We start from the raw sequence: 15,649 nt of genomic DNA, 5'->3' as shown, positions 1-15,649 counted from the left end.
TTTGGTAACAGAAATGGTTTGCAACAAGATTTCAAGCTGTGATCAATATAAAAAAATGCATAAATACAGAATACCTACAGAGGTTCACTATGCTAATTAATGTTCTAAACTACTAAAGCATGTGATACCAAACAACTTTAATTTTACACAGACTGAGTGCAATGTGTATTTTCTCTTTATTTTACTTGTAAATTTGCACTACTAGCAGTCATGACTGCAGGAGACGACAACCAATAATTCCTGAAGCAGTTCAGATCACCCTCACCATCAACAGGGCTATAAAGCCATGGAATGTCTGCTGAGGGCTTAGCTGAGGTTTCTCTTCAATGCACATCCTAAATTCCTTTGCTTAACAGAAATTTTACAGGTAGAAGAAATAGAATACTCACTAAGTATTTTCTTTTTTTAAATGAAAGGTTAAATTGTATCTCTTTTCATACTGAGGGTGTATTTTTCTTTGTAACAAGCCTAGAAAATATGATAGTATTTAGTGATTGTTTTGTTTCCAGTAGGTGGAAGGTAAAAATACATCTCTGCTAACTCTATTGAGGATTTAGTTCTTCCATATTTTCATTTTCTAAACTAAGTCTTCAGGAAAAAAAAACATATTTTCAGACAAGAGCACCAATCAAGTGTGATCAACTCCAGCTGATTTAAAGACTAGCAGTATATTACAAACTGACTAAAATACCCATCTCCTGATTCAGAATAGCAGTAAAAACTACAGATAGAAACACAAAACACAGAATGCATAAAAACAGCCTTACTCAGAAAAAGGCTGTATTTGGACCATTGCAATAAAAAGGAAGTTCTTACAGGACTCTAAAAATAATTGTGAAAACGTAAGTATAAGGTTGAAAACCTAAGAAACTTCAAGAAACTCCTCCCACCAACATCTACTCAGCCAAAAAGGGTTTAAAATAGGCTCAGGTACTGCACCCTCAGGTACTGACCCTCTTCATTTTGTAGTTCAAGGTCATGCTTTCCTATTTTTAAAACCAACTTCTCTCCATGCTCTGACACAAACATCCACACCTACAGCAGCAGCAAACTGGCATATAGGTAAAGGAAAGCAGGATTTTCATCCAGCTCTTCCTAGATCAAGCCCTCTCCATATGCAGCATATAAGTAAAATAAATAAATCTCATATTGCTCTCATATAACTTCCATTTATGTCCTTAATGCAACATTTCAGACTGCAATCCCTTTTTTTTGCTCTAATGCAGGTTGTGATAGCACAAGTTTAAAATAAAACAATCACAGACCTAATTTAAATGCTACCTTATACTACATTATTATGATTCTACTGCTCTACTCCCCCCACCACGAGCTGTATTTTTAAGTTTTTCGAAACTGTCATTAAACAAATGACAACACCCCCAATTCTTGACAAGCACATAACTCTTGTATCCTTGTATTATCTGCCTTTAAAGTTTAGCCTACTCAGCACTGTAGAATAAAATATGAGTATGTAATTAGTAAGCAGCATTAGTAATATTAAGGTGAGGCTTACAACAACAGGAATTACCTTCACATCCACTAGAAAGACACTGTAGCTAAAGAAAATAAACATTAACCATAATTATAGCCATTAAGACGTTCTTCCATCTATATTTTAGGAACACCTCTGTTAGTTAAAAGGGCTAAAACTGGGCATAGAAGTAAGTACAGGCAGTGCTGTTACAGGCACTAAAAGAAGGATATGGTTAAAATTGATGAGATGTTAACACCAGCCACCTCCTTTATCTGAAACAAGCATGATAGTGACAGATATTTCTCTGTTCTGATCAGTTTTACTTATATTATTCTAGAAAAATACTGTACAGCATTGTGTAACAGTAACATTTGTCAAAGTGCAACATTAGGGGGTTTTTTGTTATCTTGCTGTCTAACTGAAATTGTTGGGAAAACCCTGGAATTCCTGGCAGGGGCTATACATGAGTGGTTACTATGCAACTGAACCACTACTGTTAATTTCACCCTAGGCATTACTCTATTTGAAGTAATTAAATGTTTCTTTTCTCATAAACATGTATCTCTTCATTATCTTAAAAAAATATTAAAGGTAACAAAAATAACCACACGAGGAAGCTTTAGGCCACATGAGGTGTTACCTTGCCTTTTGAGTCACAGAATCCAAATAGAGCTCTCAAAGATTAGTCTCCTAGGAAGATTTAGGCTCTCATTTGCATAAATTTAAACAAGGCTATTCCCAGTTTGAACTTGAAGGGCCGAGGTATTCCATATGAAAATGATGACTCTCACAAATTTTGTAATTAGTATTTAGTCTATATTGTGTCAATATCTGAAACATTTGAGAAACTTTCTTTTCCCAGGCCTTGAAAGATTTCACTGTTACTTGCATTTTTCACAAGCGGGTTACCCATTATAATCTTTTTTTTGCCTCATCCCTTCCACAAAAATCTTCTATTTTGTTCCTACCATAAAGGTGAGAACAAAACAGAAAAATACAAGTGAAGCAGTTTTAATTTTCAGTTCACTTTCAGAAATGTCTGCTCCCCACAAAACATGTAGCATTTAGTTACTCCAGTTAACTCCTCAGTTTTTTTCTTACTGCCTTTGGCAACAAAGATCCCCATGTATTAGATCAGGGTGGGAGATGAGTGCGTGATCCAATCCTCAGGTGCAGAGTGTTGTCTGCAACTGCCATTGCCAAAGATGTACAAAGAGACCTGTCAAAGTTTTTACTACAGCAGCTCCCTTCTCAAAAAACTCCAAACAAATCCTTGCCAATGTGCTTAATATGTATTAAATAATTCTACTTATCCTTTACATCTACAAGAAAAGTCTATTAGAATTTTCACCTCTATCCTAATAAATAACTCTCCATGCTGGCCCATTCAAGCGGATCTGCTTCCTCCAGTCCTGCAGTTTATGGGTCATAATTCTCATGCAAAGCTCCAAGTATTTCCTTGACAAACACCTCAGAAAGCTCAGGATTTAGCACACATTTACCCTCAAGATTCAGCACATCCCCCGCACCACTGCCCTCTACCACAGAAATGACCACATCCAGACATCCTCACCGGGACTCGCTCAGGGACACAGCAACAGGGCCCTTTCTCCACAAGCCGTGGTTCTCACCTCTCCCACCGACGGCATGCTCCTGAGCTCATATTTTTAGGTTTTTTTAACTCCTATTTTCTCTTGGTCATTTATTTCCTCAGGAGTATTTCCTATGAGTTTGCAACAGCTGAGGCAACACAGATGCCCGAGCCCAGCATCACTTGTGCCGTGAGCCAGTGTCACGCTCAAGGGCAGGACTCAGGATTTAAAACGGGGTAAGACAGCACCTCGGGGGAGCTCGGGGAGCCGGAACGAGGAACGGGGTGAGGAGATAAGAGACCCAAGTGTCCCGTCCCTCAGCAAGGCACCAGGGAGCAGCGGGGGGAACGAAGGCGGTGCCACTCCCGCCCGGGCCCCCGGCACACTCTGCCCGCGGCAGCCCCCACAGCGCCCGGCGGGCCCGGCGCGGAGGGGCCGGCCCGGCCGCACTCACCGCTCATGGTGCCCGCGGGGCTCCGTCCGCCGGAGCCGCCGCTCTCCCGCACTGCCACGGCCGGGCCGGCAACCACCGCCCGCCCCGGAACCCGCCCGGCGCCCCGGAAGGTAAACACGGCCCCGGGAGCGCTGCAGAGCGCTTCCCGGCTCGGGGCTCCTCAGCGCGGCCCCGCGCCCTCAGCGCGCCCGGCCCCGGAGCCGCCCGGGCCCGGCGGGCAGAGGCGTCCTGCGGGGCAGCGACACCGCGAAAGGAAGGGTGAGAAAAGCGGAGATAATAAAGCGTCTCTGCTGCCGCGTGTGCTGTGCAGGGTGGAAGCTTGGAAAGGCTCTTTAAATAAAAAAAATTGATAATAACAAATTTCATAAGTCTATTTGAGAGGTTTCGGTCCTGTGTGGCCAAAACCACACAGAGCACCTGACTCCCAACTTGCCCCAAACTTTGTGTCAGCCTCCTAAAGATGCTGTAGCAGGGCATTCGTAGATTTCGTGCAATGAAATACTTCAATTCCTAGTCATTCATGCAGGAACCTGAAGCAGAATGTTATCTACAAATAAAGATGATTGTTGTTGTGGTTGCTGGTGTGGTTGTTGCTTCTGTTGTTGCAGTTTTCCAGGAATAAAACTGTGGCCTATTATTAGGAAAGTAACATTAATGCTTGGAAAGCAAGGTGACAGAAATATATTCCTAATTTTAGGCCGCAGAGTAGTCTAGCATGACTAATTACCCATCCTTGTAAATATAACAAGGGTAAGAAAAATAATGAGTAAAAAAGAAATAAATCTCAGTCTGAAAGCACTTGGCTCTGAAAGGAAAGCCTGTACCGCCAGGAAATACATGGGATTGCAGGAATTGCAGTGAAGGCCAGGAGCTGGACTTCAGTGACCCTTGTGGGTTCCTTCTGACTCAGGACATTCTGTGATTCTATGATCTGTGCTCTCCAGCACCACAACCTCCCTGAGGGTGACCCAGTGACACCTTCTGAACCCAGGGGCCTCCACACACCACAGGGTATCCATCTTTAGAACATTCCTATTTCAAGTGTTGAAATTACTCTTTTCAAGACTGGGGATGTACTGTAGGTCTTCATTTCTGCCTCTTGGAACAGTTCTTGTGTACCATAAAGTAATTTTTGGCACAAGATCTGAGTCTAACATGAACATACATATTTGCAAACTTGTTTATTTTGTATATATCTGCTGTAAGTAGGTACAATCTCTAAAGGCAGAAAAAGCTGTCCTATGAAAAGATTTTCTGAAATAAAAATTATAATAACTAGTTGAGTGCTTGAGAATACTGTAGAAATATTTGACCAATTAAATACTAGAATTAGAAATAATATGACAATATTAATGCAAGCACAATAGGAAATCTCTCTGGATGATGTACAACCTTCTCCAGTGACTGCAAGTATTAAGGTTTACAGCTATACTGGAATAACTCATTTATTATTACTCAGTACAAATACACTCCTCTCCCAGTCATCCAACACCCAGAACGTAGTTATAATAATCAAAAGATTTGGTGGTAACTAGAACAGCAGCTCGTTCTTCAGTAGCTGGTAATGGAAATGAAGTCTCACAGCCAGTCTGAGGTTTTACCAAGCCACAGTCACTGCAAGTGCATTCTTCCACTGAATACATTAATGTTTCACTTGGAAGTGTGTGTCTAATTTCTTCTGTATTCACACTGCTTTCAGTATTAGCCTTGAGAATATTATTCGGCTCCACAGAGGAGTCTGTAAATATACAGAAGTTAATTTAGTACATACATCATGCTATACTAAACAAAGAGCTATTAAAGATCCAGATTTCATTATGGTCCAACTATGTTCTAACCTCAGTGAAAATTTTAAGGTATAGTGAGAGTTTTAAAATGTAGCAACATATGATAATCTTTTTTCTATGAAATACAACCCTCTACTTCAGAATAAGCATTGAAGTAATTCAACATGTTTTCTAATCAGTTATTATTTATTGTCAGAAAACTCACATACATAGTATTTGTAAAGTGGAAAAAAAAACTTTTTTTCACCTTCACAAAATATGCCACACATGCTTCTCACAGACTACAATATTAAATAAAATTATTTAAAGTCTTATAAAATGAAAAGCTAATATTGAATGTGTATCCTCTGCCTGGGAACAATTCCTTTTGCATTCAGTGAGGGTGAAACCCTTATAAAGTCTTTTCCTTTTAAGTTTTCATAAATGATTTCTCAAACAACAGCAAGTAAGCCAGGTATGAATATACAACAACAAAATCCTCATGGGATCCAGAACCAACAAAGAGAAATTGCTGCTTTTGCAAGTCCATATCTGGATATTTTTTCCTTAATAACTATGATAATTTCATGGAGACTATTTGAGGAATACCAAACAATCCAACAAAGACCAAACAATGCAACAAAGGCAGTCATGAGATCTGGAATATATACAATGTTTTTACATGTTAAGAGTAGTTAAAATGTACAATGATCAAAAATTATTTGATGAAGAATTTATTCACCTGTGTTTTCCAGTTTTTCTTTTAGTTGCTTTAGGTGCTTCCATTTAAACAGGACCATTAAGGTAAACAGAGTGAATATTAAAATCAACCCTATGCCCAAACAAATCCAAAGAATTCCACTTGAATCGGTACCTTATGAAATAAAAGAGATGCATTACATTAATCACAAACAATAACTCATGTACAGTAACCATGTCCAACACACCAAACCTGAGTGCAAGATACAACATGAAGATGCCCAGCCCAGCCACAGAGAATTGCAGAAATCCACTTACTCTTCTCACAGTAGCTTTCACAGGAGGGCGGTGGTGCACTGGAACACCGGAGGTGACAAGGAGTACAAGAGAGCAGCAAATTATCAAAGTATTCATTTTTGGGGCACTGTGCCATCAGGGGCAGTAGTTGTGGAACTACAAAGGCACAGAAATTGTAAAAGAGCAAGGATCATCTACAGAAGGCTTCTCAGTTTGACCGACTCTAAGAACAGCTAGCAGTAATAATGGACTTCCATCACAGCTCCACTACATGGGATCGTGTTACAGAAAAGGATTTAACTCTGAGCTCCCCAAGGAATTACTGTTCCTTTTTTGGCAATTCACAATTTTAGAAAAACTGAGCAGCTGCACCAAGATAGTTTTCAATGTAAATTTTGTCTGAAACAGAAAATGGTTATTTATAGATGTTTCTAGAGCAGGTGCTAAGTAATACAAGCTGTAGAGAAGAAAGATCTCGTAACAGGAGTTCATCATAATTGTTCTTGTCTCTAAAACTGGGGATTTTTTTATGGTGATTGCTTCTCAATTCCAAATTAGCCTCATTTATCATCTATTAGGGCTTGGTTGGCATTTTTGCTTTGTTCATTTTGGGAGTTTTAAGTTTTACTTTTTTTTGCTTATAACCATATTTCTATGAAAAATTTAATAATATTACATTCTAATCATTAAATAAGTGCTATATTAATATTTTACAATTTTGATTCAAAACATTATCTGCATTTTTCACTTATTTTTTCACAATACAGAACTGGCATTGGGCTAATACTGCAGTACCCAGCATGGAAAAGGAAGTTTGTAGGATGTCTTCTTCCCAGGTAGATGTATATAGAGTGAATGTAACATTTCTGGAAATGTATTTGGTTTCCTCACAGGAAAAATAAAAAGCTTTGACTACAGACTGTCACAATCAAAGAAGTTTACACAGCTAACGTGTATTTTGATGTATTCTTCTAATAAAATTTATTTTAAATACAAAGTTAACTAATAATTTCTAGCAAGTAGCAATAACTGCCTCTATCCAGTATCACTGCCACAGACAGATCAGAATTACAGAATCTCTCTCTTTATCATATTTAAGTTAATTGCCTTTTTTGCTACAGAAATATAAAAGGAAAACATTGTATAAGGAGTTGTAATTTCAAACCACATTACTATGAGCCTTATTTTCCCACAAAATGCACCATGTGGGAATACACAAACTGTTTTTAGTGGAGCAGCCTAACAGATCTGTATTCTGGTCTCTAGCAGATGGAAACAGTTATTGTGGCTTCTGCACTTGTTTCTATGGGCCAGGTGCACAGCTCAAGGCTTTCTATCACAGGCTCTCTCCCTCTTCAAGATTAGTGGATAAATAGGAATTGATGAAATCTGATTCAGATGTGACAGAAGAAAATAAGGGTGGAGACTGTTGGTTATGCCAAAAATTTCTCTAGGAAGTCAGTGCTGGTGCTGAAGTCATAAAACCGGTTCTGCCTTTCAGAACAGACACAAGCTGATCCAATTCTTTAAGCTTTTATCCACTGACTTCTGTGAAAGATCTCAGCCTTTGCTGCACTCCTGGATTACTTTTCCAGGGGTGCAACACCTTACATGTGTCTTTGCTGGACTTTGTTATGCACTCCTGCTCTACGTGTTGCTGTGATATATCCTGATATCTACTCAGTGTGATATTGGTATTATTCATAAAAACCGTAAAGGGACTTTGCAAGAGAAATGTTGATCTAAAAGCAAGGAAAGAAATAACAAAATGTGTCTATGTCTGGAGGCCACCAAAGATGTGGTTAGATTATATACAGATAAGGTGATTAAATGTTTTGGTGTTAGTGAAAGGGATAGTCCTGCTCTTCATTCTATGTACTCTGAAATGTGAGGAAGGGCTGGAGGGCTTACCTGACCACAAGGCAAACAGCTTTAATTCATTAATCCAGTCAGTTCATGGAGTTTTACATCCTAGGCCCTGGAAAAAAGGCCAGAAACAACACAGAAAAAAAAAAATTTATATATATAAACAGCTGATCACCTACTGGCAACATGCAACTAAGTCCACCAGAGAAATCCATTTGGTAAACTAATGCTTAAGACCAATGTCTTCATTTGAAAAGTCCTGTCAAACTCTAAGTACAGTAGAAATTAATTTATGCCTAATTATTTGAGATTGTATATAAGATATTGTGGCAAAAATGCTTTCTCTCTCAGTTGGCCAGAAATTTTTCCTATATGGCTGGTTAGAGTTCAAACATATTTCTCATAAGACACAAAGTAAATACAAAGTAGTCTCATCTTTTCAGTCAAACTCTAGGAAACTTCCCCCAAGTAAAAGGCATAATACAGCTCATTCATCAGAGCTCTGGAGAATGATGCTGTCTCTTACAGCAATAATTCTCCTTCTACAGTTGGACTACTATTTCCCAAAGCTTACAGCCTTGAAGGATAAGCTAATTTTTTGACAGATGTGCCCCAAACCACAAATCCTTGATAATTAAGCAATGCATTTTTCACACATTGGAAACTGGGGAGCAATAACAGCAAAGGGTCTCTTCTGTGTCATCCCTTTAAGCAGCCACCATTCAAGTCCCAGCCTTTTTCCCTTGGCTGTACACAGTGCCAGTGATGTATGCAATGACAAAACACAGGCAACAAATGGTTCAAAAAACCATGAGGAATTGTGGTTGTCATGGCCTGCTGCCTTTGTTTTCTGCACATGCTAACATTCAGAAGTTCCTCTCCTCAAGGGCATGAAAGCAAGCATGTAATGAATCGATCTTGATAAGCAATAGATCCCACTGACAGATCTCACTACACATCTAAAGCACACATTATTACAAAATCTATGTCCAGGAGTAAGAAAGACATTTTCTAGCTTAACAAGGTTCTTGTGCAACCTTCATTTTTGAGTAATTTTGATAGCAGGGAGCTAATATTTTAAAAAGCCCAAACAAACAACCCTTTAAGCACTTTTTTGGGAGAAATGTGCTATACCAACTGGCTTTAATATGACAATCTTTATACCTGAATTGAAATGCTGTTTATAAAGTAAAATATTGGATTCAGCCAATGAATGAAACAAAAGCCAGAAGCATTAAGAATAAATTCATTAAGTGACATTAAGGCTATTGTTACTTAGAAACTGTAGCTATGTTATGTTAATAATTGTTCCATTGCCTTGTATAATACACATTAAATCCTCTAAGCAGAACACTGATTTGTTATATGTAGACCATGCAAACACACAAAAAAATGGGATGATGGTATGGGATGATGGTTCTCCTACAGTGTTATTTACCTTTAGGGAATCATAAAAATATACCTTACTTAAGAGTAAAGTTACATTTCAGCTCTTGTTCAGTTATGGGATTTAAGGAGCTTGCACTGGCTTTCCAAACAATTACATGTTATGCTAATAAATGCTCGCTTTTTTAATTTGATTTTGCTTCAAAAGGATGGCAGAAATTAGCAGAGTTGGACAAAATAAGAAAGGATTTATTAACTACAATAATAATTTAACCATATATCACAAGTATTGCCAGGGAAGTATTTCTGCAGTTACATTACTGTAACTGAAATTCAAAAACTCCCCAAGATATCCTCTAAGAATAATTCAGACAGGTTAAGCTGGCCTGCTGGAGTTGGCATCCTTACAGACAGCAATGGGAAAAAATGCAAGAAGAGAACTATCAACTGCAGAAACAACAGGAAGAAAAAAGAGAAAAGGAAAACCAATTCTCAGATTTGTTTCTAAAAGGTATCTGTGTGACTCAGGAGTGACACCTGGAGACAATTTATAAAGACCAGTATGAGCTATATTTTCTGTTTGTTGTTTAGAAGAGTGGTTTTAGCACTGACAGTTCTAGTAAGGTATCAAATTGCTGAACGGGATTTCAAGAAATCAAATAATTTTTACTGGTGAAGGGAGTACAGGTGAAGGGGACACAGCCCAGCACAGAGCAGGAGCTGGTGCTTTGGAGTTGTACACAGACACACACAAATGTTTCAGACCTACAGCCTTCTCCCATGGGAGCAGAACACCTCCAGTTCCACATTGCTCTGGCAGAAAATGGGCACACCAAGCACAGAACATCCAGCCAGAGTGTTTCCTGCCATGAACCCAACTTGACTGTTGGTTTCATTAAACATCTGGAGAAACTGAAGACTTCCAGAAATCCTCATCAGTTCTTATTTGTGGCATGTTAAATTGATATTACATAACAGAAATCAGTAACCTGGAAAAGATAAGAAAAATTTTATCTTTCACTTTTTAATTTGAAAAAAGTTGTTGTGAGTGTCTAAGCCAAAATAATAAAATGAGGACTCTGGATGGAAAATCAAAGTAATATCATCATGTCAATGATTAAGGACTAAAATTCATCTGTCACAGAACAATAACTTGAGATCTGTTTACCACACATAATTTAAACAACAAAGTTTTGTTCTGGCACTGCTTCAGGGTTTCTCTGTTGAAGCTTGTGCCAACTTTTTTGCCTGACTGTACTTCAGAAATTCTGCTGGCATAATTACATAGCACTTACCAAGAGAAAGAGGGTTTTCTGCTAGGACTATAACATTCCCTTCACAAACAGCATTAGCTAGGCTGACAAAGGAATTCTTCTGGTTGTATAGTTGCTTCTACATTGATGGTTTTGTGCTGGCACATCTCTTTTTTTCCCACTCACTAAGGCAACTGACCTACACTGTCAAATCTTATACTACAGGCTTGCTCTGATCCTCTCCAATTCTCTAAAGCTATTTACAGAATAAATCCCCCCCAAAAAAGTCTCTTATAAATCACCTCACCTCAACAATCCTAAAAATCTGCAAGAACAATGTACATACCAAAAAACACCACATTTTCTTCCCAAAAGTTATTGCAGTTCAAGGAACAGCAGCCTTACAGACAGTCATCTCCTAAAACAGTGTTAAAACTTTCTGAAACAGTTATTTTCAGAAATCCATGTTGTGTGAAGTGCATGCTTTGACTGTATGGCTGGGAGGAGATAAGCTGTTCTAGGAATGGGGCACACACTGCTAGTAAATAAAAGAATGGAGCTATTAAAGGGTTCATCATGTTCATTAACTTTTACAAGCTGCACAGAACAATGCTGCTCTTAGACAAAATATTGTTTAATGTCATTTGCACACAGAGCAAAAACAAGAACAATGTGGATTTTGCCTGTTTGGTTCAGCACATTTTAATTAGACCACAGCTTTGAAAAGAGTGATGTTGCTGGTGCGACATTGAGTATTTCCAAAATAGATTAAAGAGCAAAACAACAGAAGAGAAAATGTTCCCTTAAAATAGTGATTAAAATAACAATAGTATAAACACAGTCAATTAAATCACAGACAGTTTCTGTATCCCCCACTGTGTTCAAAGCTGACTTAGCTAGGAACCAGCTTATGGAGCAGAGGAAGTGCACAGCCCAGGAAAGCAGTCCTAATAGACTGCAAACCCTTGGGGCAAAGAAGATACCTTTTCATTTTTCTGACATTCCACATGTGCCAGAATAGTTATGTAACTGCTAAGGACAATGCATAAAAAAGGAATTGTGCAAGCAAGTTTGGATTAAGCCGATGCTTGTTGGAATGCCAGTGACATTTTTATGTTGGTACAATAGTTTTTACAGAATACAAATATAATTTATTTCTTAATGTAAACACTTACATTTTGTAAATTTTTGTCCTGGCAACTTTAGCCAAATTCTCTAACTCATCAGAAGTTTGCGTAAGGGACATTCACTTTTTTCAAATTCTCAGGTATAGCATCACAGTGTCAATGTCTGTTCTCGTTCTCTCTCAAGACAGGAGGGAAATTGTAATTTGTTTAGCCACCACTACTCCAGAATAATTTCCCATGCAAATTGCTGTCTCTGGAATAAGAACACTGGCACAGAATACTTCTAGAGTAATTAAGCCTATTTAGAAACAAGCTCACTTTTTCATTCTCACAATTCCATAAAGAAGTAATTATTTTCTACAACAATGTTAACATGTTAACTAGCCATAGAAGAGCAGCTTTAAAAATCCCATGACGGTGTTATTCTTCCTTCATAACAATAATGCCATTCTGCTTTAGTCATTACTGAAACTAAAATCTTAAGGGATCTCTAATGGACAACATGCTCCCTCAACTGGAATTCCAAAGAATTAAGAAGGTGAAAAGAAAGAACATGAAAATCCCACATGGAACCAGTTTTCTATTTCCACCTCCCTTGAGACAGACAGCATGTAAAACTTTCCATATAGAACTTAATTGTTATGAAACTCTTACCATATTTATAAAGCAGATCTGGCCCAGAGTTATTACAGTATCCAGGAGCTTCTCCATGGCAGGGAGTCCCTGCATCCAGAAAGGCTGTGAATAAACTGTGTGTTAATACTCAGCCATTCCTCAGCACACTTGTGCTCCAGCCCCTTCCCCAGCTCTGTTCCTTTCTCTAGACATGATCCAGCACCTCAATGTCCTTCCTGTCATGAGAGGTCCAGAACTGGACACAGCGCTCAAGGTGTGGCCTCAGCAGTGGCAGTGACTGCACTGGTCCTGCTGGCCATGCTTCTTCTAAGGAAGTAAATGGTTAATTTTCTAATAAAAATATTGCTGATCTAAAAGAAAGCATAAGAACAGAAAAGCAGAGATCTGGATTGTGCTTCACAAGATTTCTTTTCAGCTGTTTCAGTATTTTGATTGACATGAAGCCTCCTCCCACCAATCCTACACCTGACTTTCAGATCTCTGAAACCACACAATCTCTGCCTTTCTTCAGAATAGATTCCCTCCTGTCTCTAACCCTCCTAGTCCTAGCTCAGTCACTGTTTACATCATTTAAGTGATCTCACTCTTCCCTTCCTTGGATGCGCGTTCTTTGCTCAGCACATTCCTTCCACATTAAGCAATCTCTCTGCTATTTACAACATTTTAACTGTCATATGTTTATCAACTACACACAGGTTCTTCACAATGTGCACACCTTTGTTTCTTTTGAGCTTTGATAGCAAGAAACCCACACACACAACAGTTTTGACAGAAAGACTACTTACCTAAACTACTCTCGCCCTCCTATTTTTCAGGCTGGAGTCTCATGGTAGGGAAACCACAGAAGAAATTCTGTCTAAGGAGGAACTGCACTGCCTGTGCATTCAAAGAGAGGCATTATGAGCAAAGATCCAACAAGAACCCACCTTACACATCTCTGAGATCTAAAAAATACAGAGTAACTAAGCAATGGATCACACACAGAGCTGAGAACTCCGAGCCTCCAATTAGAGTAACCTGAAAAAAGGGATGGCACTTGCAAAAAAATACCTTTCAGTCTTTCTTTTTAGAGATACACAATCAAGGAGAATAAAGGTTGTGTATTCACACAGAAGTGAGAGACACGTATAACTATATTTAAAAATAATAAACTGAGCATGTGAGGTATTTGAGAGCTGAGAAGATGGACACAAAATTACAAACTGGCATTTTGGTGTAGCAATCGATGTATTTCTTTTGCTATCTAAAGGAACACCAATTAACTTTATGCCCTTTTTGAAGCCTGCAGTATGTGTTTAATTGTTCCAAAAGGAGAGATCAAGAAAAGCTTTAACTAGATTGGAGCCCTCAAAAAGAAGAATCCAGCTCCAAAGTACTGCCAACCCACAATGAAATGTGAGACAAATTCTAAATTCCTTTGCAGATGTGGACTAATTCTATGATTGGACTGTGAAACAGAGCTTATGCTCTGGTGCTACATTTGGAAAACCAAAGACTTTTATTTGAAATTCTTCCAATGAAATAGCTTCAAATACATTTCATTGAGGGAATTCATGGACTGCAGTTCTGCCAATGCCCAGCACAGGGAGAGGAACAGGCCAGAAAGAGCATTTGTTAAATACAAGTAAATCAGTAAAACGATGTTTCCAGGCCAAGATGTCTTATTTGGATTAGACATGGTCTTGTATAAATATAAAAGCCTCTTTATTCACTTACACTTCCACGAGCACCAGTAAAGCTCAGGAGAGACTTGGTTCTTAATGAAGCCATCATGCTGAAACATAGTTGCATTTTCTATTCTCCAGGTCTCAGCTACACCTCCACAGACTGCCTGGAATTTGCCAGGGTTTAAGAACATTAATTTATAAGTTCCTGGCACCTAGTCAAACTTCTAATAGTTTACCTCTTACCTCCTGTCCTTTCTTTTCCTAAGTAAATAACTTGTTTCTTTGGCTTTGTTTTTAAAGTCTCTTTCTGCCTTCAAAGCAATTCTAAATATCAGGTTACTCATTTAGGTGTGTAACTACTGTACACATTTGAATACCTTTAAATATCAGGGTGTGGCTCACACTGTGTCACTCCAATCCCAGCCTGCTGCCACACCAGAAAGGGAAGTTGTATTCCTTTCCTGCTCCTCCCAGTCTCAGCCAAAATGTTTCTTCCCATGTTGCAGTAGCTCAGGAAGTTACTTGATGTCAAGGTAGGCTGAGTCAATTCAGTCATAACTCAGCACCCTAAAACAACTCTCTTTCCATTTTAAGGCTGTTGGTAGTTTATGGAATTTTAAAAATTTACCTGTTGGTGGTGAGCAAGTAACTTCTTGAAGCTGTCAACCTGTTTGGAGCTTCTAGTGAAAGCCATCTTTCTCTTCTGCTTCAGTTCACATGGCTAAAGCATTGGTATTTCATAAGTGTCCCTGGCAGGCTGCAAAGTGCTTGTGGGAGCTTGGGTGGAAGTTACTACCAAAGCACAGACCACTGTTTCTAACACCATGTGAGCAGAGCCCTCCTCTTCACTGCTACAGGACTGGCTCACCACAGACTGCAAATTAGTGGTGAAGCTGCCTTGGGCTGGTTTATTGTATTAAAAACTTGCTCTCACCAAAAAATAAGTCCTGTTTCCCATTCTTGCTTTATACCAGCCCTGGAATTTGTCAAATGCCTCTTATTTGATTCATCTGAGTATCACAGGAGGAAAAAGAAAATGGATGATTCTGTCACTAAATTCAATGAGCTGGACAGACTCAGCACAGGGTCTAAGAGCTCAGAGGCAGCACAAGGATGGTAGAACTGCAGTTGTGGGGGGGACAATTTCTTTGCCCCTCAGTCATCATAAGTTAACCCGAAGCTGGGCCAGACTCTTCTTTTCTAAGCAGTCTTGATCTCTGAAGTGATTAATGACATGAGAATGGATTTGTATGGGTGGGTCTCAATGAGAAAAGCATTTTAGCATTTATTAAATGAAGAGCTGGTATATTTATTCTAAACATTTTGATACAAAAGAGATTTAAACAAGAAAAGCTTCAATAACGCTTTAAAACCTCAAGCAAACAGGACCATTTACACTCCAGTGGATATTTTGCCAGTAAAATTATCATAA

The 15,649-nt window shown here is 38.8% G+C and overlaps 2 protein-coding genes across 3 annotated transcripts in view; both read right to left on the bottom strand.

The window, feature by feature from the left end:
• The window catches only part of SNX29 (sorting nexin 29), a 101,017-nt gene extending 96,951 nt beyond the window's left edge, over positions 1 to 4,066 (bottom strand). The window contains exon 1 of the mRNA XM_039732634.1: positions 3,521 to 4,066. Coding sequence (XP_039588568.1) covers positions 3,521 to 3,527 — 7 coding nt within the window. The 5' untranslated portion in view covers positions 3,528 to 4,066. The remainder of the gene's footprint in view (positions 1 to 3,520) is intronic.
• An 883-nt stretch (positions 4,067 to 4,949) lies between these two features.
• On the bottom strand, positions 4,950 to 13,067 carry TNFRSF17 (TNF receptor superfamily member 17). Of its 2 annotated transcripts, XM_039732644.1 has the most exons (5): positions 12,569 to 13,067; positions 8,194 to 8,260; positions 6,304 to 6,438; positions 6,029 to 6,160; positions 4,950 to 5,258 (listed from the first exon to the last, which is right to left on the bottom strand). In XM_039732644.1, the coding sequence occupies exons 3-5, from the start codon at positions 6,416 to 6,418 to the stop codon at positions 5,002 to 5,004; spliced, it is 504 nt and encodes a 167-aa protein (XP_039588578.1). In that variant the 5' UTR covers positions 6,419 to 6,438; positions 8,194 to 8,260; positions 12,569 to 13,067; the 3' UTR covers positions 4,950 to 5,001. The 2 variants fall into 2 exon arrangements, with proteins under 2 accessions (XP_039588578.1, XP_039588579.1); XM_039732645.1 differs by lacking the exons at positions 8,194 to 8,260; positions 12,569 to 13,067 and having other exon boundaries at positions 6,304 to 8,174.
• Positions 13,068 to 15,649: the final 2,582 nt, after the last annotated feature.

This window comes from Passer montanus, unplaced genomic scaffold (assembly GCF_014805655.1).
Source record: "Passer montanus isolate IOZ18808 unplaced genomic scaffold, ASM1480565v1 scaffold8, whole genome shotgun sequence".
In the NCBI taxonomy this organism is placed as follows: Eukaryota; Metazoa; Chordata; class Aves; order Passeriformes; family Passeridae; genus Passer; species Passer montanus.
The sequence above is the reverse complement of the archived record's forward strand: the minus strand, read 5'-3'. Positions and strand labels throughout refer to the sequence as shown.

What these genes read in the sequence shown, in the direction of transcription:
- TNFRSF17 (XM_039732644.1), bottom strand. Translation starts at nt 6,418, where the DNA reads ATGGCACAGTGCCCCAAAAATGAATACTTTGATAATTTGCTGCTCTCT. An exon ending in TGAAAGCTACTGTGAGAAGA is followed by an intron (nt 6,161 to 6,303) that starts GTAAGTGGATTT and finishes TTATTTCATAAG; the next exon opens with GTACCGATTCAAGTGGAATT. An exon ending in AGAAAAACTGGAAAACACAG is followed by an intron (nt 5,259 to 6,028) that starts GTGAATAAATTC and finishes GTATATTTACAG; the next exon opens with ACTCCTCTGTGGAGCCGAAT.